Source organism: Oncorhynchus keta, chromosome 19 (assembly GCF_023373465.1).
Source record: "Oncorhynchus keta strain PuntledgeMale-10-30-2019 chromosome 19, Oket_V2, whole genome shotgun sequence".
Classification (NCBI taxonomy): domain Eukaryota; kingdom Metazoa; phylum Chordata; class Actinopteri; order Salmoniformes; family Salmonidae; genus Oncorhynchus; species Oncorhynchus keta.
Window position 1 is genome coordinate 872,196 of NC_068439.1, and position 23,347 is coordinate 895,542.

Here is a 23,347-nt window from a genome sequence, read left to right on the forward strand (position 1 = left end):
GTATAGTGGTGGATATTAAAGTATAGTGGTGGATATTGAAGTGTAGTGGTGGATATTGAAGTGTAGTGCTGTATATTAAAGTTTAGATGAAAATATTGAATTTTAGTGGTGGATATTGAAGTATAGTGTTGAAGTAAATTACCAATCTGTTCTTCCTACTATCACGACCACCTAATCATCCCCAGTTTCCAATTGGCTCATTCGTCCCCCTTCCCCTCCCCTGTGTTCCCGAGGTCGTTGCTGTAAATGAGAATGTTTTCTCAGTCAATTTACTTGGTGAATTAGGGTTCAAAATGAATAAATAAAATCTCTATGAAGCAGGTGTTTGGACGATATAGTCACAGATGTTGTTAAACCCAAGACGTAGTCAAGGGCAAGCAAACCATTACATTTACATTTACATTTAAGTCATTTAGCAGACGCTCTTATCCAGAGCGACTTACAAATTGGTGCATTCACCTTATGACATCCAGTAGAACAGTCACTTTACAATAGTGCATCTAAATCTTAAAGGGGGGTGAGAAGGGTTAGGGTTAGGGTTAGGGTTATGATGTTAGTTGAGAACGACAGGGTGTTGTCCAGGATCACGCCAAGGTTCTTAGCGCTCTGGGAGGAGGACACAATGGAGTTGTCAACCGTGATGGCGAGATCATGGAACGGGCAGTCCTTCCCCGGGAGGAAGAGCAGCTCCGTCTTGCCGAGGTTCAGCTTGAGGTGGTAATCCGTCATCCACACTGATATGTCTGCCAGACATGCAGAGATGCGATTCGCCACCTGGTCATCAGAAGGGGGAAAGGAGAAGATTAATTGTGTGTCGTCTGCATAGCAATGATAGGAGAGACCATGTGAGGTTATGACAGAGCCAAGTGACTTGGTGTATAGCGAGAATAGGAGAGGGCCTAGAACAGAGCCCTGGGGACACCAGTGGTGAGAGCGCGTGGTGAGGAGACAGATTCTCGCCACGCCACCTGGTAGGAGCGACCTGTCAGGTAGGACGCAATCAGCGTGGGCCGCGCCGGAGATGCCCAACTCGGAGAGGGTGGAGAGGAGGATCTGATGGTTCACAGTATCGAAGGCAGCCGATAGGTCTAGAAGGATGAGAGCAGAGGAGAGAGAGTTAGCTTTAGCAGTGCGGAGCGCCTCCGTGATACAGAGAAGAGCAGTCTCAGTTGAATGACTAGTCTTGAAACCTGACTGATTTGGATCAAGAAGGTCATTCAGAGAGAGATAGCGGGAGAGCTGGCCAAGGACGGCACGTTCAAGAGTTTTGGAGAGAAAAGAAAGAAGGGATACTGGTCTGTAGTTGTTGACATCGGAGGGATCGAGTGTAGGTTTTTTCAGAAGGGGTGCAACTCTCGCTCTCTTGAAGACGGAAGGGACGTAGCCAGCGGTCAGGGATGAGTTGATGAGCGAGGTGAGGTAAGGGAGAAGGTCTCCGGAAATGGTCTGGAGAAGAGAGGAGGGGATAGGGTCAAGCGGGCAGGTTGTTGGGCGGCCGGCCGTCACAAGACGCAAGATTTCATCTGGAGAGAGAGGGGAGAAAGAGGTCAGAGCACAGGGTAGGGCAGTGTGAGCAGAACCAGCGGTGCCGTTTGACTTAGCAAACGAGGATCGGATGTCGTCAACCTTCTTTTCAAAATGGTTGACGAAGTCATCTGCAGAGAGGGAGGAGGGGGGGGGAGGAGGATTCAGGAGGGAGGAGAAGGTGGCAAAGAGCTTCCTAGGGTTAGAGGCAGATGCTTGGAATTTAGAGTGGTAGAAAATGGCTTTAGCAGCAGAGACAGAGGAGGAAAATGTAGAGAGGAGGGAGTGAAAGGATGCCAGGTCCGCAGGGAGGCGAGTTTTCCTCCATTTCCGCTCGGCTGCCCGGAGCCCTGTTCTGTGAGCTCGCAATGAGTCGTCGAGCCACGGAGCGGGAGGGGAGGACCGAGCCGGCCTGGAGGATAGGGGACATAGAGAGTCAAAGGATGCAGAAAGGGAGGAGAGGAGGGTTGAGGAGGCAGAATCAGGAGATAGGTTGGAGAAGGTTTGAGCAGAGGGAAGAGATGATAGGATGGAAGAGGAGAGAGTAGCGGGGGAGAGAGAGCGAAGGTTGGGACGGCGCGATACCATCCGAGTAGGGGCAGTGTGGGAGGTGTTGGATGAGAGCGAGAGGGAAAAGGATACAAGGTAGTGGTCGGAGACTTGGAGGGAGTTGCAATGAGGTTAGTGGAAGAACAGCATCTAGTAAAGATGAGGTTGAGCGTATTGCCTGCCTTGTGAGTAGGGGGAAGGTGAGAGGGTGAGGTCAAAAGAGGAGAGGAGTGGAAAGAAGGAGGCAGAGAGGAATGAGTCAAAGGTAGACGTGGGGAGGTTAAAGTCGCCCAGCACTGTGAGAGGTGAGCCGTCCTCAGGAAAGGAGCTTATCAAGGTATCAAGCTCATTGATGAACTCTCCGAGGAACCTGGAGGGCGATAAATGATAAGGATGTTAAGCTTGAAAGGGCTGGTAACTGTGACAGCATGGAATTCAAAGGAGGCGATAGACAGATGGGTAAGGGAGAAAGAGAGAATGACCACTTGGGAGAGATGAGGATCCCGGTGCCACCACCCCGCTGACCAGAAGCTCTCGGGTGTGCGAGAACACATGGGCGGACGAAGAGAGAGCAGTAGGAGTAGCAGTGTTGTCTGTGGTGATCCATGTTTCCGTCAGTGCCAAGAAGTCGAGGGACTGGAGGGAGGCATAGGCTGAGATGAACTCTGCCTTGTTGGCCGCAGATCGGCAGTTCCAGAGGCTACCGGAGACCTGGAACTCCACGTGGGTCGTGCGCGCTGGGACCACCAGATTAGGTGGCCGCGGCCACGCGGTGTGGAGCGTTTGTATGGTCTGTGCAGAGAGGAGAGAACAGGGATAGACAGACACATAGTTGACAGGCTACAGAAGAGGCTACGCTAATGCAAAGGAGATTGGAATGACAAGTGGACTACACGTCTCGAATGTTCAGAAAGTTAAGCTTACGTAGCAAGAATCTTATTGACTAAAATGATTAAAATGATACAGTACTGCTGAAGTAGGCTAGCTGGCAGTGGCTGCGTTGTTGACACTACACTAATCAAGTCGTTCCGTTGAGTGTAATAGTTTCTGCAGTGCTGCTATTCGGGGGCTAGCTGGCTAGCTAGCAGTGTTGTTTACGTTACGTTGCGTTAAAAGAACGACAATAGCTGGCTAGCTAACCTAGAAAATCGCTCTAGACTACACAATTATCTTTGATACAAAGACGGCTATGCCAAATATGTCCTCCAAACACCGGCTTCGAGGGCATTATTACTTTTGTACAACAGGTTTACCAACATATTCAAATAATGATTGACGTATTTTCATTGAAAACGTTATTTTGATGTATGAAACAGGTTGGTGTGGAAAGTTAGACCTAGTTAATGAAACAGGTTGGTGTGGGAAGTTAGACCTAGCTAATGAAACAGATTGGTTTAGGAAGTTAGACCTAGCTAATGAAACAAGTTGGTTTGGAAAATTAGGCAAGGCTAGTGAAACAGGTTGGTGTTGAGAGTGTAGAGAGTTCAGCCTAGCTAGTGAAACAGGTTGGGGTGGAGTGAGTGGAGAGTTAGGTGTAGCTAGTGAAACAGGGTGGTGTAAAGAGTTGAGAGTTAGACCTAGCTAGTGAACCAGGTAGGTGTGGAAAATTAAGCGTATCTAATAAAACAGGTTGGGTGGAGATTTAGGCAAATCTAGTGAAACAGGTCGGTGTGCAGTGTGTGGACAGTTAGGCGTATTTAGTGAAACAGCTCGGTGTGCAGTTTGTGGAGTGTTAAACAGGTTGGTGTGGAAAGTTAAGAATAGGTAGAGAAACAGGTTGGTGTGGAGTTAGTGGAGTGTTAGTCTTAGCAATTGAAACAGGATGGTGTGGACAGTTAGGGCTAACTACAGGTTGGTGTGTTTAAACATGGTTTGTGTGGTGAATTAAGACTAGCTAGTGAAACACATTGGTGTGGAGAGTGCGTAGTGCTATGCTATGCCTAGATAGTGAAACAGGTTGGTGTTGAGAGTTTGGAGAGCCCGGCCTAGCTGCTGAAAAATATTGGTTTGGCGAGTATGAACTGTTTGGCCTAGCTTGTAAAAAACGTTGGTGTGGAGAGTGGAATGTAAGGCCAAGATAGTGAACCAGGATGATGTAGAGTTTTAGGCCTATCTAATGAAACAGGTTGGTGTATAGAGATAGGCAAGGCTAGTGAAATAGGCTGTTGTGGATAATGTGGAGTGTTCATCCTAGCTAGTGTAACATGTTGGTGTGGAGAGTAAGGCCTAGCTGGTGAAAAAGATTAGTGTGGAGAGTGTGGAGAGTTAGTCATAGCTAGTGAAACAGGTTGGTATGGATAGTTAGTCATAGCTAGTGAAACAGGTTGGTATGGAGAGTTAGTCATAGCTAGTGAAACGGGTTGGTGTGGAGAGTAAGGCCTAGCTGGTGAAAAAGATTAGTGTGGAGAGTGTGGAGAGTTATGCCTAGCTAGTGAAACAGGTTGGTGTGGAGAGTTAGGTCTAGCTCGTGAAAAATGTTGGTGTGCTAGAGTTAGGCCGAGCTAGTAAAAAAGGTTTGTATGGAGAGTTAGTCATAGCTAGTGAAACAGGTTGGTATGGAGAGTTAGTCACAGCTAGTGAAACAGGTTGGTGTGGAGAGTTAGTCATAGCTAGTGAAACAGGTTGGTGTGGAGAGTTAGTCATAGCTAGTGAAACAGGTTGGTGTGGAGAGTTAGGCCTAGCTAGTGAAACAGGTTGGTGTGGAGTGTCAGGCCTGGCTAGGGAGACAGATTGGTGTGAAGAGATTGGAGAGTTAGTCATAGCTAGTGAAACAGGTTGGTATGGATAGTTAGTCATAGCTAGTGAAACAGGTTGGTATGGAGAGTTAGTCATAGCTAGTGAAACGGGTTGGTGTGGAGAGTTAGGCCTAGCTAGTGAAACAGGTTGGTGTGGAGAGTTAGTCATAGCTAGTGAAACAGGTTGGTGTTGTGAGTCTGGAGAGTTAGTCATAGCTCGTGAAACAGGTTGGTGTTGTGAGTCTGGAGAGTTAGTCATAGCTAGTGAAACAGGTTGGTGTTGTGAGTCTGAGTTAGTTAGTCAGGTTGGTGTTGTGAGCTGGAGAGTTAGTCATAGCTGAAACAGGTTGGTGTTGTGAGTCTGGAGAGTTAGTCATAGCTAGTGAAACAGGTTGGTGTTGTGAGTCTGGAGAGTTAGTCATAGCTAGTGAAACAGGTTGGTGTTGTGAGTCTGGAGAGTTAGTCATAGCTAGTGAAACAGGTTGGTGTTGTGAGTCTGGAGAGTTAGTCATAGCTCGTGAAACAGGTTGGTGTTGTGAGTCTGGAGAGTTAGTCATAGCTAGTGAAACAGGTTGGTGTTGTGAGTCTGGAGAGTTAGTCATAGCTAGTGAAACAGGTTGGTGTTGTGAGTCTGGAGAGTTAGTCATAGCTAGTGAAACAGGTTGGTGTTGTGAGTCTGGAGAGTTAGTCATAGCTAGTGAAACAGGTTGGTGTTGTGAGTCTGGAGAGTTAGTCATAGCTAGTGAAACAGGTTGGTGTTGTGAGTCTGGAGAGTTAGTCATAGCTAGTGAAACAGGTTGGTGTTGTGAGTCTGGAGAGTTAGTCATAGCTAGTGAAACAGGTTGGTGTTGTGAGTCTGGAGAGTTAGTCATAGCTAGTGAAACAGGTTGGTGTTGTGAGTCTGGAGAGTTAGTCATAGCTAGTGAAACAGGTTGGTGTTGTGAGTCTGGAGAGTTAGTCATAGCTAGTGAAACAGGTTGGTGTTGTGAGTCTGGAGAGTTAGTCATAGCTAGTGAAACAGGTTGGTGTTGTGAGTCTGGAGAGTTAGTCATAGCTAGTGAAACAGGTTGGTGTTGTGAGTCTGGAGAGTTAGTCATAGCTAGTGAAACAGGTTGGTGTTGTGAGTCTGGAGAGTTAGTCATAGCTAGTGAAACAGGTTGGTGTTGTGAGTCTGGAGAGTTAGTCATAGCTAGTGAAACAGGTTGGTGTTGTGAGTCTGGAGAGTTAGTCATAGCTAGTGAAACAGGTTGGTGTTGTGAGTCTGGAGAGTTAGTCATAGCTAGTGAAACAGGTTGGTGTTGTGAGTCTGGAGAGTTAGTCATAGCTAGTGAAACAGGTTGGTGTTGTGAGTCTGGAGAGTTAGTCATAGCTAGTGAAACAGGTAGTCTGGAGAGTTAGTCATAGCTAGTGAAACAGGTTGGTGTTGTGAGTCTGGAGAGTTAGTCATAGCTAGTGAAACAGGTTGGTGTTGTGAGTCTGGAGAGTTAGTCATAGCTAGTGAAACAGGTTGGTGTTGTGAGTCTGGAGAGTTAGTCATAGCTAGTGAAACAGGTTGGTGTTGTGAGTCATAGCTAGTGAAACAGGTTGGTGTTGTGAGTCTGGAGAGTTAGTCATAGCTAGTGAAACAGGTTGGTGTTGTGAGTCTGGAGAGTTAGTCATAGCTAGTGAAACAGGTTGGTGTTGTGAGTCTGGAGAGTTAGTCATAGCTAGTGAAACAGGTTGGTGTTGTGAGTCTGGAGAGTTAGTCATAGCTAGTGAAACAGGTTGGTGTTGTGAGTCTGGAGAGTTAGTCATAGCTAGTGAAACAGGTTGGTGTTGTGAGTCTGGAGAGTTAGTCATAGCTAGTGAAACAGGTTGGTGTTGTGAGTCTGGAGAGTTAGTCATAGCTAGTGAAACAGGCTGGTGTTGTGAGTCTGGAGAGTTAGTCATAGCTAGTGAAACAGGTTGGTGTTGTGAGTCTGGAGAGTTAGTCATAGCTAGTGAAACAGGTTGGTGTTGTGAGTCTGGAGAGTTAGTCATAGCTAGTGAAACAGGTTGGTGTTGTGAGTCTGGAGAGTTAGTCATAGCTAGTGAAACAGGTTGGTGTTGTGAGTCTGGAGAGTTAGTCATAGCTCGTGAAACAGGTTGGTGTTGTGAGTCTGGAGAGTTAGTCATAGCTAGTGAAACAGGTTGGTGTTGTGAGTCTGGAGAGTTAGTCATAGCTAGTGAAACAGGTTGGTGTTGTGAGTCTGGAGAGTTAGTCATAGCTAGTGAAACAGGTTGGTGTTGTGAGTCTGGAGAGTTAGTCATAGCTAGTGAAACAGGTTGGTGTTGTGAGTCTGGAGAGTTAGTCATAGCTAGTGAAACAGGTTGGTGTTGTGAGTCTGGAGAGTTAATCATAGCTAGTGAAACAGGTTGGTGTTGTGAGTCTGGAGAGTTAGTCATAGCTAGTGAAACAGGTTGGTGTTGTGAGTCTGGAGAGTTAGTCATAGCTAGTGAAACAGGTTGGTGTTGTGAGTCTGGAGAGTTAGTCATAGCTAGTGAAACAGGCTGGTGTTGTGAGTCTGGAGAGTTAGTCATAGCTAGTGAAACAGGTTGGTGTTGTGAGTCTGGAGAGTTAGTCATAGCTAGTGAAACAGGTTGGTGTTGTGAGTCTGGAGAGTTAATCATAGCTAGTGAAACAGGTTGGTGTTGTGAGTCTGGAGAGTTAGTCATAGCTAGTGAAACAGGTTGGTGTTGTGAGTCTGGAGAGTTAGTCATAGCTAGTGAAACAGGTTGGTGTTGTGAGTCTGGAGAGTTAGTCATAGCTAGTGAAACAGGCTGGTGTTGTGAGTCTGGAGAGTTAGTCATAGCTAGTGAAACAGGTTGGTGTTGTGAGTCTGGAGAGTTAGTCATAGCTAGTGAAACAGGTTGGTGGAGAAAGTGAAATTGTTTTCTTGATAGAGAACCAGGTTGGTGTGGAGAGTGTTTAGAGTTAGGCCTAGATTGTGAAACAGGTTGGTGTGGAAAGAGAGAAGATGATGAAACAGGGTAGTGTGGAGAGAGTGGAAATGTAGTCCTAGCTAGCCAAACAGGTTGGTGTGGAAAATTTGTAGTAACTAGTGTAACAGTTAGGTGTGTAGAGTGTGGAGATTTAGGCCTAGCTATTGAAACACGTTGGTGTGGAGAGTTAAGCAAATCAAATCAAATTGTATTAGTCACATGCACCAAATAGGTGAAATGCTTACTTACGAGCCCCTAACCAACAATGCAGTTTAAAAAAATACAAATAAGAGCAGCAGTAAAATAACAATAGCGAGACTATATACAGGGGGGTACTGGTACAGACTCAATGTGCCGGTTAGTTGAGATACATGTAGGTAGAGTTATTAAAGTGACTATAGATCATAACAACATAGAGTAGCAGCGGTGTAAAAGAGGAAGGGGGAGGTCAACGCAAGTAGTCTGGGTAGACATTTAATTAGATGTTCAGGAGTCTAATGGCTTGGGGGTAGAAGCTGTTTAGAAGCATCTTGGATCTTGACTTGGCGTGCGGTAGCAGAGAGAACAGTCTATGATTAGGGTGGCTTTGACAATTTTTAGGGCCTTCCTCTGACACCGCCTGGTATAGAAGTCCTGGATAGCAGGAAGCTTGGCCCAGTGATGTACTGGGCCGTTTGCACGACCCTCTGTAATGCCTTGAAGTCGAAGGCCAAGCAGTTGCCATACCAGGCAGTGATGCAACCAGTCAGGATGCTCTCGATGGTTCATCTGTAGAACCTTTTGAGGATCTGAGGACCCATGTCAAATCTTTTCAGTCTCCTGTTGGGGAATAGGTTTTGTTTTGCCCTCTTCACCACTGTCTTGGTGTGCTTGGACCATGTTAGTTTGTTGGTGATGTGGATGCCAAGGAACTTGAAGCTCTCAACCTACTCCACTACAGCCCCGTCGATGAGAATTGGGGCGTGCTCAGTCCTCTTTTTCCTGTAGTCCACAATCATCTCCTTTGTCTTGATCACGTTGAGGGAGAGGTTGTTGTCCTGGCACCACACGGCCAGGTCTCTGACCTCATCCCTATAGGCTGTCTCTTCATTGTCGGAGATCAGGCCTAACACTGTTGTATCATTGGCAAACTTAATGATGTTGTTGAAGTCACGCCTGGCCGTGCAGTCATGAGTGAACAGGGAGTTTGAGTTTTTTTTTTTTTTTTACAGGGACAGAGCACATGAATCATCGTTTCAGTAAAAGTGCCGGTTTTAGCCAGCCGGCTCATTTTCAACCAGTCAGACAGTCATTGAGCTTGAGCACACGCAGAGCAACATGGGACAAGAATGATGTAGCATGCAGACTGAGCAACAAAGCACAAAATGCAACAATTCAAGAATACAGGAGGGGACTGAGCATGCACCCCGGGGGGGCTCATGTGTTGAGGATCAGCGTGGCGGATGTGTTGTTACTTACCCTTACCACCTGGTGGCAGTCCGTCAGGAAGTCCAGGATCCAGTTGCAGAGGGAGGTGTTCAGTCCCAGGGTCCTTAACTTTGTGATGAGCTTTGAGGGCACTATGGTGTTGAACGCTGAGCTGTGGTCAATGAATAATATTCTCACATAGGTGTTCCTTTTGTCCAGGTGGGAAAGGGCAGTGTAGAGTGCAGTAGAGATTGCATCATCTGTGTATCTGTTGGGGCAGTATGCAAATTGGAGTAGGTCTAGAGTTTTTTATATTTCACCTTTATTTAACCAGGTAGGCTAGTTGAGAACAAGTTCTCTTTTACAACTGCAACCTGGCCAAGATAAAGCAGTGCAACACAAACAACACAGAGTTACACATGGAATAAACAAAACATACAGTCAATAACACAGGAGAAAAAAGTATTAATACAGTGTGTGGAAATGAGGTAAGATAAGGGAGGTAAGGCAATAAATAGGCCATAAATAATTACAATTTAGCAGTTAAACATTTGATTAATAGACTGGAGTGATAGATGTGCAGAAGATGAATGTGCAAGTAGAGATACTGGGGTGCAAAGGAGCAAAAAATAAATAAATAACAATATGGGGATGAGGTAGTTGGATGGGCAGATGGGCTATGTACAGGTGGGCTATGTACAGGTGCAGTGATCTGTGAGCTGCTCTGACAGCTGGTGCATAAAGTTAGTGAGAGAGATATGAGTCTCCAGCTTCAGTGATTTTTGCAATTCGTTCCAGTCATTGGCAGCAGAGAACTGGAAGGAAAGGTGGCCAAAGGAGGAATTGGCTTTGGGGGTGACCAGTGAAATATGCCTGCTGTAGTGCCTGCTATGGGTGGGTGCTGCTTTGGTGACCAGTGAGCTGAGATAAGGTGGGGCTTTAATTAACTAGCAAAGACTTATAGATGACCTGGAGCCAGTGGGTTTGGCGACTAATATGAAGTGAGGGCCAGCCAACGAGAGCATACAGTTCGCAGTGGTGGATAGTGTTTGGGGCCTTGGTGACAAAATGGATGGCACTGTGATAGACTGCATCCAATTTGCTGAGTAGAGTGTTGGAGGCTATTTTGTAAATGACATCGCCGAAGTCAAGGATCGGTAGGATAGTCAGTTTTACGAGGGTATGTTTGGTAGTGAGTGAAGGATGCTTTGTTGCGAAATAGGATGCCGATTCTAGATTTAATTTTGGATTGGAGATGTTTAATGTGAGTCTGGAAGGAGAGTTTACAGTCTAACCAGACACCTAGTTATTTGTAGTTGTCCACATAGAACCGTCCAGAGTAGTGATGCTGGACGGGCGGGCAGGTGCTGGTAGCGATCGGTTGAAGAGCATGCATTTAGTTTTACTTGCATTTAAGAGCAGTTGGAGGCCACGGAATGAGAGTTGTATGGAATTGAAGCTAGTCTGGAGGTTAGTTAACACAGTGTCCAAAGAAGGGCCAGAAGTATACAGAATGGTGTCGTCTGCGTAGAGGTGGATCAGAGACTCACCAGCAGCAAGAGCGACATCATTGATGTATACAGAGAAGAGATCCGGCCCGAGAATTGAACCCTGTGGCACCCACATAGAGACTGCCACAGGTCCGGACAACAGGCCCTCCGATTTGACACACTGAACTCTGTCTGTGAAGTAGTTGGTGAACCAGGTGAGGCAGTCATTTGAGAAACCAAGGCTGTTGAGCCTGCCGATAAGAATGTGACGATTGACAGAGTCGAAAGCCTTGGCCAGGTCGATGAGTACAGCTGCATAGTATTGTCTCTTATCGATGGAGGTTATAATATCTTTTAGGACCTTGAGCATGGCTGAGGTGCACCCATGACCAGCTCTGAAACCAGATTGTATAGCGGAGAAGGTACGGTGGGATTCTAAATGGTCGGTGATCTGTTTGTTAATTTGGCTTTCGAAAACCTTAGAAAGGCAGGGTAGGATAGATATTGGTCTGTAGCTGTTTGGGTCTAGAGTGACTCCCTCTTCGAAAGACCGCGGCAGCGTTCCAATCCTTGGGAATCTCAGACGATGCGAAAGAGAAGTTGACAGGCTAGTAATTAGGGTTACAACAATTTCAGCTTATAGTTTTAGAAAGAGAGGGTCCAGATTGTCTAGTCCTGCTGATTTGTAGGGGTCCAGATTTTGCAGCTCTTTCAGAACATCAGCTATCTGGATTTGGGTGAAGGAAAAATGGGGGAGGCTTGGGCAAGTTGCTGTGGGGGGTGTAGGGCTGTTGACCAGGGTAGGGGTGGCCAGGTGGAAAGCGTGGCCGGCCGTAAGAAAAATCTGTATTGAAATTCTCAATTATTGTGGATTTATCAGTGGTGACAGTGTGTCCTAGCCTCAGTGCAGTGGGTAGCTGGGAGGAGGTGCTCTTATTCGCTATGGACTTCACAGTGTCCCAAAACCTTTTGAGTTTGTGCTGCAGGATGCACATTTCTGTTTGGAAAAGCTAGCCTTTGCATTCCTAGCTGCCTGTGTATATTGGTTCCTAACTTCCCTGAAAAGTTGTATATCACGGTGGCTATTCGATTCTAATGCAGTACACCACAGGATGTTTTTGTGCTGGTCAAGGGCAGTCAGGTCTGGAGTGAACCATATCTGTTCATGGTTGAAAATTTTTTGAACAATTTTTTAAAGATTGTGAGGAAAGCACTTTTAAAGAATAACCAGAATAACCTTCTACTGACAGAATGAGGTCACTATCCTTCCAGGATACCCGGGCCAGGTGGGTTAGAAAGGCGTTCTCTGAAGTGTTTTAGGGAGCATTTGACAGTGATGAGGGGTGGTCATTTGACAGCAGACCCATTGCGGACGCAAGCAATGAGGCAGTGATCGCTGAGATCCTGGTTGAAGACAGCGGAGGTGTATTTGGAGGGCAGGTTGGTTAGGATGATATCTATGAGGGTGCCTGTGTTTACGGATTTGGGCTTGTACTTGGTAGGTTCATTGATAATTTGTATGAGATTGAGGGCATCAAGCTTAGATGGTAGGATGGCCGGGGTGTTAAGGGTGTCCCAGTTTAGGTCACCGAACAGCAAGAGCTCTGAAGATAGATGGGGTGGCAATCAATTCACATGGTGTCCAGGGCATAGCAAGCGGCAACGGTGAGAGATTTTTTTCTGGAAAGATGGATTTTTAAAAGTAGAAGCTCAAATTGTTTGGGCACAGACCTGGATAGTAAGACAGAACTCTGCAGGCTATCTCTGCAGTAGATTGCAACTCCACCCCTTTGGCAGTTCTATCTTGTCGGAAAATGTTATAGTTAGGGATGGACATTTCAGGGTTTTTGGTGACCTTCCTAAAACAGGATTCAAACACGACTAGGACATCTGGGTTGGCAGAGTGAACTAAAGCAGTGAATAAAACAAACGTAGGGAGGAGGCTTCTAATGTTAACATGCATGAAACCAAGGCTTTTACGGTTACAGAAGTCATCAAATGAGAGCACCTGGGGAATAGGAGTGGAGCTAGGCACTGCAGATCCTGGATTAACCTCTACGTCACAAGAGGAGCAGAGGAGGAATAGGATAAGGGTATGAACTGGTTGTCTAGTGCATTCGGAACAGAGGGTTAAAGGAGCAGGTTTCTGGGTGCGGTAGAATAGATTCAATGCATTTTGTTCAGACAAAGGTATGATGTGAATGCAGTTAAGGTAAACCTAGGCATTGAGTGAAGATGAGAGAGGTATTGTCTCTAGAGACATCAATTAAACCAGATGAGGTCACCGCATGTGTGGGAGGTGGGACAAGAGATTTAGCTAATGCATATTGAGCAGGGCTGGAGGCTCTACAGTGAAATAAGACAAAACAGCAATGGACAAGGCATATTGACGTTAAGGAGAGGCATGCGTAGCCGAGTGATCAATGGGTCCAGTGAGTAGCTGGGCGGGCTGGAAACACGGCAATTCAGACAGCTAGTGGGCCTGGGATAGCAGGCTAGCAGAAGGGCCTTGGAGGGACGTCACGACAGAAGAAGTCTGTTGTAGTCCCTTTGTGCTTTTATGTCGGCAGACCAGTCGTGATGGATCAGTTTCTGGGATAATGGTGTTGATGTCAGCCATGACCAGCCTTTCAAAGCACTTCATGGCTACAGACGTGAGTGACAAGGATCGGTAGTTGTTTAGGCAGGTTATGCGAACACACATTTTACTGTAAAACATACAGCTGGGTGCATGTAAGGTGCAGTATGTATCTGTATAGAGTATATTTCTGTATGCTGTGAAATACAAGTGGACTACTGTAATATGAAGCATTGTAGGAAGTATACAGTATACTGCTTATATACAGTAACAGTGCACTGTACATTGGTGGACATACCTGTTCTCCTTTCGAAACATTTGAACTATTGAGGACACGGCTGATCTCCCAATATTCGGCTGCACCTTTCGACCCGCCTCAGCCATTGTAAGGCCATGATTGACAACATGGTCTACAATAGTGGCCCTTATGTCATCAGATATGCGCCTAAATCAAATCAAATGTATTTATATAACCCTTCGTACATCAGCTGATATCTCAAAGTGCTGTACAGAAACCCAGCCTAAAACCCCAAACAGCAAGCAATGCAGGTGTAGAAGCACGGTGGCTAGGAAAAACTCCCTAAAAAGGCCAAAACCTAGGAAGAAACCTAGAGAGGAACCAGGCTATGTGGGGTGGCCAGTCCTCTTCTGTCTGTGCTGGGGGGAGAGGAACCAGGCTATGTGGGGTGGCCAGTCCTCTTCTGGCTGTACTGGGTAGAGAGGAACCAGGCTATGTGGGGTGGCCAGTCCTCTTCTGACTGTGCTGGGGGGAGAGGAACCAGGCTATGTGGGGTGGCCAGTCCTCTTCTGACTGTGCTGGGGGGAGAGGAACCAGGCTATGTGGGGTGGCCAGTCCTCTTCTGACTGTGCTGGGGGGAGAGGAACCAGTCTATGAGGGGTGGCCAGTCCTCTCCTGGCTGTGCTGGGGGGAGAGGAACCAGGTTATGTGGGGTGGCCAGTCCTCTTCTGGCTGTGCTGGGGGGAGAGGAACCAGGCTATGTGGGGTGGCCAGTCCTCTTCTGGCTGTGCTGGGGAGAGGAACCAGGCTATGTGGGGTGGCCAGTCCTCTTCTGGCTGTGCTGGGGGGAGAGGAACCAGGCTATGAGGGGTGGCCAGTCCTCTTCTGGCTGTGCTGGGGAGAGGAACCAGGCTATGAGGGGTGGCCAGTCCTCTTCTGGCTGTGCCGGGTGGAGCCTATGTCCTCTTGCTCTGTTTTGCCTTCCACCACGCATCCTTGCTCCTCTTCTTCCTCCTCCTCTTGGCTGTTGACCCTGTTCATTTCCTGGTCCATCCATTATTGGAAAATTGCAACTCTGTGTTGTGGTCTGTCTATATATGCTTGCCAATTGATTCTTCATGAGATGCACCTTTGAGAAACTTAGACAACTGGTTGATTGTTGGTTGAACTAACACTTTACATTCCTTCATAAGTGAGGGTCAATTTCACCTGCACGATTCATCAATTCACGTTTTTCTACAAAAGGTCTAATAGAAATGTGTAAAACTATGCTTGACAGTTTATGACAAATAGTTCAACAATTTTGCATGTAATGGCTTATGCAAGGAACTAATGCCTAGATGTTTTGAGGGGTAAGACAATTCAACAGAGAACCATCTACTATATTTTGATCAACATGACATGAGCAATTGATAATGTGGAAAAAAGCTGACACTTGTACATTATCAATTGCAATTTGCTCAAAGGAATAAGAAATCGCTTTAATGGTGTGCACAAGTGACTAGATGATTCGGGTCTTTGTTTCTGGCCATTTTGAGCCTGTAATTGAACCTACAAATGCTGATGCTCCAGATACTCAACTAGTCTTATGAAGGCCAGTTTTATTGCTTCTTTAATCAGAACAACAGTTTTCAGCTGACTAACATGATTGCAAAAGGGTTTTCTAATGATCAATTAGCCTTATAAAATTGTAAACTTGGATTGGCTAACCCAACGTGCCATTGGAACACAGGACTGATGGTTGCTGATAATGTGCCTCTGTACGCCAATGTAGATATTCCATCATAAAATCTGCCTTTTCCAGCTACAATAGTCATTTACAACATTAACAATGTCTACACTGTATTTCGGATAAATTTGATTATATTTTAATGGACAGAAAATGTCTAAGTGACCCCAAACTTTTGAACAGTAGTGCACATATGAGATGAGTAGAGTAAGACATTAACATTATTAAGGTGTCATTGTTTAAAAGTGACTAGTGATCCATTTATTTTAAAGTGCACAGGGATTTAAGTCTCAAATTAGGCAGACGCCTAATCAGCAGTCTGATGGCCTTGAGATAAAAGCTGTTTTTCAGTCTCTCGGTCCCAGTTTTGATACACCTCGCCTTCTGGATGGTAAATGGGGTGACCAGGCAGTGGCTCGGGTGGTTATTGTTCTTGATTATCTTTTTGGCCTTCCTGTGACATCGGGTGTTGTAGGTGCGAGGGCAGGTAGTTTGCCCACAGTGATGCATTGTGCAGACAGCACCACCCTCTGGAGAGCCTTGCAGTTGAGGGCGGTGCAGTTGCTGCTGTTTCCTGAAGTCCATGATCATCTCCTTTATTTTGTTGACGGTGAGTGAGAGGTTGTTTTCCTGACACCGCACTCCGAGTGCCCTCACCTTGTCTCAACGTTATTGGTAATCAGGCCCACTACTGTTGTGTCATCTGCAAACTTGATTATTGAGTTTGAGGCGTGCATGACCACGAAGTCGTGGGTGAACAGGGAGTACAGGAGGGGGCTGAGTACGCACCATTCATAGGCTTTAGTGTCAAGGGTCAGCAAAGTGGAGATGTTGTTTCCTATCTTAAACACCTGGGGGCGGCCGTTAGAAAGTCCAGGACCCATTTGCACAGGGCGGGGTTGAGACCCATGGCCTCCAGCTTGATGATAAGCTTGGAGGGTACTATGGTGTTGAGTGCTGAGCTGTAGTCAATGAACAGCATTCTTACATAGGTATTCCTCTTGTCCAGATGGGATAGGGCAGTGTGCAGTGTGATTGCGATTGCTTCGTTTGTGGACCAGTTAGGGCGATATGCAAACTGAAGTGAGTCTAGAGTGGCAGGTAAGGTGGAGGTAAAATGATCCTTGACTAGTCTCTCAAAGCACTTCATGATGTCAGAAGAGAGTGCTACGGGGCGGTAGTCATTTAGTTCAGTTATCTTTGCCTTCTTGGGTACAAGGAGATTGAATATATTTGTAAACACACCAACCAGCTGGTCTGCACATGCTCTGAGGACATGGCTAGGGATGTCGTCTGGGCCAGCAGCCTTGCGATGGTTAACACGTTTAAATGTCTTACTCATGTCGGACACGGAGAAAGAGAGGGGGGGGGGGCTGCAGTTCTTGGTAGCGGGCTGCGATAGTGGCACCATATTATCTTCAAAGCGGGCAAAGAAGGTGTTTAGTTTGTCTGGAAGCGTGACATCGGTGTCCGTGACGTGGCTGGTTTTATTTCTGTAGTCCGTGATTGCCTGTAGACCTTGCCAGATACGTCTCGTGTCTAAGTCGTTGAATTAGGACTTCACTTTGTCCCTATACCGACATTTTGCTTGTTTGATTGTCTTGCGAAGGGAATAACTACACTGTTTATATTCAGCCATATTCCCAGATCTCTTTCCATGGTTAAATGTTGTGGTTCGCGCTTTCAGTTTTGTGCGAATGCCACCATCCATCCACGGTTTCTGGTTAAGGTAGGTTTTAATAGTCACAGTGGGTACAACATCTCCAATGCACTTCCTTATAAACTCACTCACCAATTCAGCGTATAGATCAAAGTTGTTCTCTGAGGCTTAGTTTAGTTTAGTTGATTAATTCGACCATTTAAAAAAAACAAGCACACATAAAACTTGAAAAAGCCATACATGCACATGAATGAAATAATTGAGGATAACACACAATACAGTCTGGGACTTATTTCCATTGTGGTCCTCTTGAGACAAGATGGCTAGACAAGATTGAACACAGTATGTCAGTGAAATAATAAAACAATAACATAGAAGAAGAACATCTATCTCAACATTCCAGTTACATCATAAGGGTTATTTATATGGGCACAGAAGAAATCAAACATATTTTGACACGAGGAAAGTCATCACTTAGATATCTGGGCGCAGGACCATAAATACTCCTGTAAACTAAACCTAGTCTAATCTGGGACACCCTAGCCTCAACAGGCATCCAGTTTAGTTCCTGAAAGCAGCTCCTGCCTATGTGTGTACGTGGACTCACCTTCAATACTACCCTGATCAGCTTATTCTGGGATATCTGGAGCTTCCCCTTCATAAGTTTAGATAAGCCCCAAACCAGGAAGTACTAGCATAGTCAAAGCCCGGAATATTTCCCAGTCCGCATGATCAAAACAATCTTGAAGCGTGGATTCCGATTGGTCAGACCAGCATTGAATGGTTCTAGTCACGGGTATATCCTGTTTGAGTTTCTGCCTATAAGACGGTAGGAGATAGAGTCATGGTCGGATATGCCGAAGGGAAGGCGAGGGAGGGCCTTGTATGCATCAAGTTAGAGTAGCAGTCATTGAGGGTATTACCCACCAAGTACTGCAATCAACATGCTGATAGAATTTAGGTAGCCTTGTTCTCAAATTTTCTTTGTTAAAATCCCCAGCTACAATAAATGCAGCCTCAGGATATATGGTTTACAGTTTACATAGATACCAGTAAAGTTCCTCAAGTTCCTTGAGGGGCGTCATGGTGTCTGCTTGAGGGGGTATATACACAGCTGTGACGATAACTGATGAGATGTACACAGAGAGCTAATATTAATAATATGCATGTAAATCTGTCCTGGCTCAAAGTGGAGGAGAGATTGACTTCATCACTACTTGTGTTTGAGAGGTATTGACATGTTGAAAGCACTGAGCTGTCTGTTTGAACTACTGGGGCACAGTAGTATATGAATAGGTTTTGATGAATACAGTGGGAAGAACATGTATGTGAACCCTTTAGAATTACCTGTATTTCTGCATAAATTGCCCATAACATTTAATCTGATCTTCATCTAAGTCACAACAATAGATAAAGACAGTCTGCTTAAAACAAATAACACACAAACAATTATAATTTGTCATGTCTTTATTGAACACACCGTGTAAACTTTCACAGTGCAGGTTGGAAAAGTATGTGAACCGTTGGGTTTAATAACAGGTTGACCCTCTTTTGGCAGCAATAACCTCAAACAAATGTTTTCTGTAGTTGCAGATCAGACCTGCACAACCATCAGGGGGAATTTTGGACTATTCCTCTTTATAAAACTGTTTCAGTTCCACAATATTCTTGGGATCTCAGGTGTGAACCGCTCTCTTGAGGTCATGCCACAGCATCTCAATCGGGTTAAGGTCAGGACTGACTGGGCCACTCCAGGAGGCCTATTTTCTTCTGTTCGAGCCATTCTGTTGTGGATTTACTTATGTCTTTTAGGTTGTTGTCCTGCTGCATCACCTAATTGTCTTACCGTGGACTGATTTTTAGAGATACCTTTGTAACCCTTCTGTAACCCCTTCCAGCTTTATGCAAGGCAACAATTCTTAATCTTAGGTCTTCTGAGATCTCTTTTGTTCGAGACATGGTTCTTAGACAATGCTTCTTGTGAATAGCAAGCTCAAATTTTGTGAGTGTTTTTTATGGAGCAGGGCAGCTCTAACCAAAATCTCCAATCTCGTCTCATTGATTCGACTCCTGACTCCAATTAGCCTAGGGGTTCACATACTTTTTCCAACCTACACTGTGATGTTTAAATGATGTATTCAATATAGACAAGAAAAATACAATAACTTGTGTGTTGTTAGTTTAAGCACACTGTGATTATCTATTGCTGTGACTTAGATGAACATCAGATAACATTTTATAACCAATTTATACATAAATCCAGGTAATTCCAAAGGGTTCACATACTTTTTCTTGCCACTGTAACTATTTCACTTTTTTCTGATTCACTACCTCCAAACAAATGGAACATCGATGGGCTCCACATTCGCTCCGAGCTATGCTAACCTTTATGAGGTCATTTTGAAGAACGTTTTGTTAGCAATGAAAATGACAATCCATTATTGAATAATGTCCTGAAGTGGTATTGATAAATTGAGGAATTGTTTTTGTATATGGGGAGAAACAGGAGAAGAGCTGTCGGACTTTATGGCATTACTCAATGACATTGACCCCAATCTCATATTCACTATTGAATGTGACACTAAACGAGTTCATTACTTCGATATGTGGATAGAGAAAACAAATGGAACCCTGTTTACAACTCTGTATAGAAAGGAAACGGACAGAACTACTCTATTACGGGGGACGAAATGTCAACCGTTGATTGGAGTGGTGTAAAGCTCACCGCCATTGGACTCTGGAGCAGTGGAAACACATTCTCTGGAGTGATAAATCACATTATACCATCTGGCAGTCCGATGGACAAATCTGGGTATGGCGGATGCTAGGAGAGTGCTACCTGCCCAACTGTAAAGTTTGGTGGAGGAGGAATAATGGTCTGGGGCTGTTTTTCATGGGTAGGGCAAGGCCCATTAGTTCCAGTGAAGGGAAATCTTAACACTGCAGCATACAATGACATAGAAGATTCTGTGCTTCCAACTTTGTGGCAACAGTTTAGGGAAGGCCCTTTCCTGTTTCAGCATGACAATACCCCCATGCACATATCGAGGTCCATTCAGAAATGGTTTGTTGAGATCGGTGTGGAAGAACTTTACTGACCTGCACTTAGTCCTGACCTCAACTCCATCAAATACCTTTGGGTTGAATTGGAAGGCTGACTGCGAGCCAGGCATAATTTCCCAACACCAGTGCCTGACCGCAATAATGCTCTTGTGGCTGAATGGAAGCAAGTCCACACGGCAATATTCCAACATTTAAGCCTTCCCAGAAGAGTGGAGGCTGTTATAGCAGCAAAGGGGGGAACAACTCCATATTAATGCCCATGATTTTAAAAATGAGATGTTTGACGAGCAGGTGTCCACATACTTTTGGTCGTGTAGTGTATGTCAGAGTATCATAACCGCCATCGACAAAAGACAACACTGTGTAGCCGTATCCATTGGCCTGGCCAAGGCTTTTGACTCTGTCATTCATCACATTCTTATCGGCAGACTCAACAGCCTTGGTTTCTCAAATGATTGCCTCGCCTGGTTCACCAACTACTTCTCAGACAGAGTTCAGTGTGTCAAATCGGAGGGCCTGTTTTCCGGACCTCTGGCAGTCTTTATGGGGGTGCCACAGGGTTCAATTCTTGGGCTGACTTTCCTCTCTGTATACATCAATGATGTCGCTCTTGCGGCTGGTGATTCTCTGATCCACCTCTACGCAGACGACACCATTCTGTATACTTCTGGCCCTTCTTTAGACACTGTTTAACTTACCTCCAGACGAGCTTCAATTCCATACAACTCTCCTTCTGTGGCTTCCAACTGCCTGCCAAGCATCACTACTCTGGACGGTTCTGACTGAATATGTGGACAACTACAATTATCTAGATGTCTGGTTAGAATGTAAACTCTCCTTCCAGACTCATATTAAGCATCTCCAATCCAAAATTAACTCTAGAATCGGCATCCTATTTCGCAACAAAGCAACCTTCGCTCATGCTGCCAAACATACCCTCGTAAATTGACTCTCCTATCGATCTTTGACTTCGGCGATGTCATTTACAAAATAGCCTCCAACACTCTACTCAGCAAATTGGATGCAGTCTATCACAGTGCCATCCGTTTTGTCACCAAAGCCCCATATGCTACCCACCACTGCAACCTGTATGCTCTCGTTGGCTGGCCCTCGCTTCATATTCGTCGCCAAACTCACTGGCTCCAGGTCATCTATAACTCTTTGCTAGGTAAAGCCCCACCTTATCTCAGCTCACTGGTCACCAAAGCAGCACCCACCCGTAGCATGCGCTCCAGCAGGTATATTTCACTAGTCACCTCCAAAGCTAATTCCTGCTTTGGCATCCTTTCCTTCCAGTTTTCTGCTGCCAATGACTGGAACGAATAGCAAAAATCACTGAAGCTGGAGACTTATATCTCGATCATCAACTTTAATTAAGCATCAGCTATCAGAGCATCTTACAAATCATTGCACCTGTACTTAGCCCATCTGTTAATATCCCATCCAACTACATCATCCCCATATTGTCATTATTCTTCTTTTTTTGTTGCTCCTTTGCACCCCAGTTGCACATTCATCTTCTGCACATCTATCACTTCAGGGTTTATTTGCTCAATACTTTGCCACTATGGTCTATTTATTGCCCTACCTCCCTAATCTTACCTCATCTTACTTAATTTGACTGTACGTTTGTTTTTTCCATGTGTAACTCTGTGTTGTTGTTTGTGTCACACTGCTTTGCTTTATCTTGGCCAGGTTGCAGTTGTAAATGAGAACTTGTTCTCAACTGGCCGACTGGTTAAATAAAGGTAAAATAAAAATAGAAGAGTCATTACCAGTTGCATTCATGATGAGGTCAGGACTAGTCTCTTACAACAGCCACCATGACTATGGCACTATTAGGGTCTGTAATAAGGGTTAGGGGTTGGGGTTAGGGTTAGGGTTAGGGTTAGGGGTTAGGGGTTAGGGGTTAGGGTTAGAGTTTCTTGTAACATGATCTTCAGTTGATGTCTTCTCTGGTGCTGCTCATTGGAGTTATGAAGCAAGCAGCTAGTGTTGATATGATTGGCCTGGCTGGGGGCTTGCTGCCCACGGCAATCCCTTTCTTTTTTGTTGAAATATGTTGAAAGTTGAAAATATTTTGTATGTTTGGTTGTGTGTTTTTGTGTTATTAGTTTCAGTGGCTGTGTGATTGTGTATGTTTTCAATGTGTTTCAGTGGCTGTGTGATTGTGTATGTTTTCAATGTGTTTCAGTGGCTGTGTGATTGTGTATGTTTTCAATGTGTTTCAGTGGCTGTGTGATTGTGTGTTTTCAATGTGTTTCAGTGGCTGTGTGATTGTGTATATTTTCTGTATGTGACTTTTCACGATCATTTATGTCTCTCTGTTTTCACATCATTTCTCTACTGTCTCTGTTCTCACCTGCCTCTGCTGTCTCTCTCTCTGTCGGTTATGACTTCATTCCACAGGAGATATGGATGGCCAATGGTGGGACCATGCATCTTGGCATAGCGAGGCCTTGTCTATGGTATGAATACGAATGGAGCCCCCCCACCACCCTCTACCATCTCACTTTTTCTTTGTTTTGATTTCAGATGTGCATGCATTTTTTAAACAAAATTGTGTATTGACCTCATTCCAACCCTGTAGGAAACAGTCAAAGGGGAAACATCTAAACCAATGAGCAAGCATTATTATTGGACACCAACTCTAATACTCTATCTGAGAGGCAAATAAATCTAATTGTATTTGTCACACACGCCAAATACAACAGGTGTAGGGTTAGGGTTAACTTTACAATGAAATGCTTACTTACGAGCCCCTGACCAACAATGCAGTTTTAAGAAAAATAAGAGTTAAGATTAGTTTTTTTTACTAAATCAACTAAAGTAAAAAATAATCAAACAACAATAAGGATATACAGGGGTACCGGTACGCTGTGGGGGGTAGTCCTGGAAGAGGATGTGGAACTTGGACCCCAAGGTAAAGACATTGATACGTGCAGTAGAACAACCCTAAACAAGGCCAGTCAGAATCGCTGTAGTGAGAAGGCCCTGTAGTGATAAGGCCCTGTAGTGATAAGGCCCTGTAGTGAGAAGGCCCTGTAGTGAGAAGGCCCTGTAGTGAGAAGTTATCGGTTATAACTGCCGATTGTAAAGTGCTTTCTACTTACTACATTACTCACTACAAATACTACAACACACTACAACTACTACAACCCACTACAATTACTACCACTACTACAACAACAATCCTCTACAACTACTTACTGACTACTGCCTTAATTTGTTGGACCCCAGGAAGAGTAGCTGCTGCCTTGGCAGTAGGAAGTAGGAAGTCTACTTCTGCTAAGCTTCCCAGTAAGGCAATGAAAACAAGCATGCATCCCAGAAAAGTGTACAAAATAGCCCATGTTAACACATGTAGCTTAAGAAACAAGGTTCATGAAATTAATAACTTGCTAGAAACAGAT

The 23,347-nt window shown here is 45.1% G+C and overlaps 1 protein-coding gene across 1 annotated transcript in view; it reads left to right on the forward strand.

Moving 5' to 3' along the window:
• Positions 1 to 23,347, forward strand: part of rims2b (regulating synaptic membrane exocytosis 2b) — a 217,864-nt gene that overhangs the window by 5,331 nt on the left and 189,186 nt on the right. The window contains exon 2 of the mRNA XM_052471751.1: positions 22,344 to 22,402. Within this exon, the coding sequence (XP_052327711.1) occupies positions 22,349 to 22,402 (54 nt within the window). The 5' untranslated portion in view covers positions 22,344 to 22,348. The remainder of the gene's footprint in view (positions 1 to 22,343; positions 22,403 to 23,347) is intronic.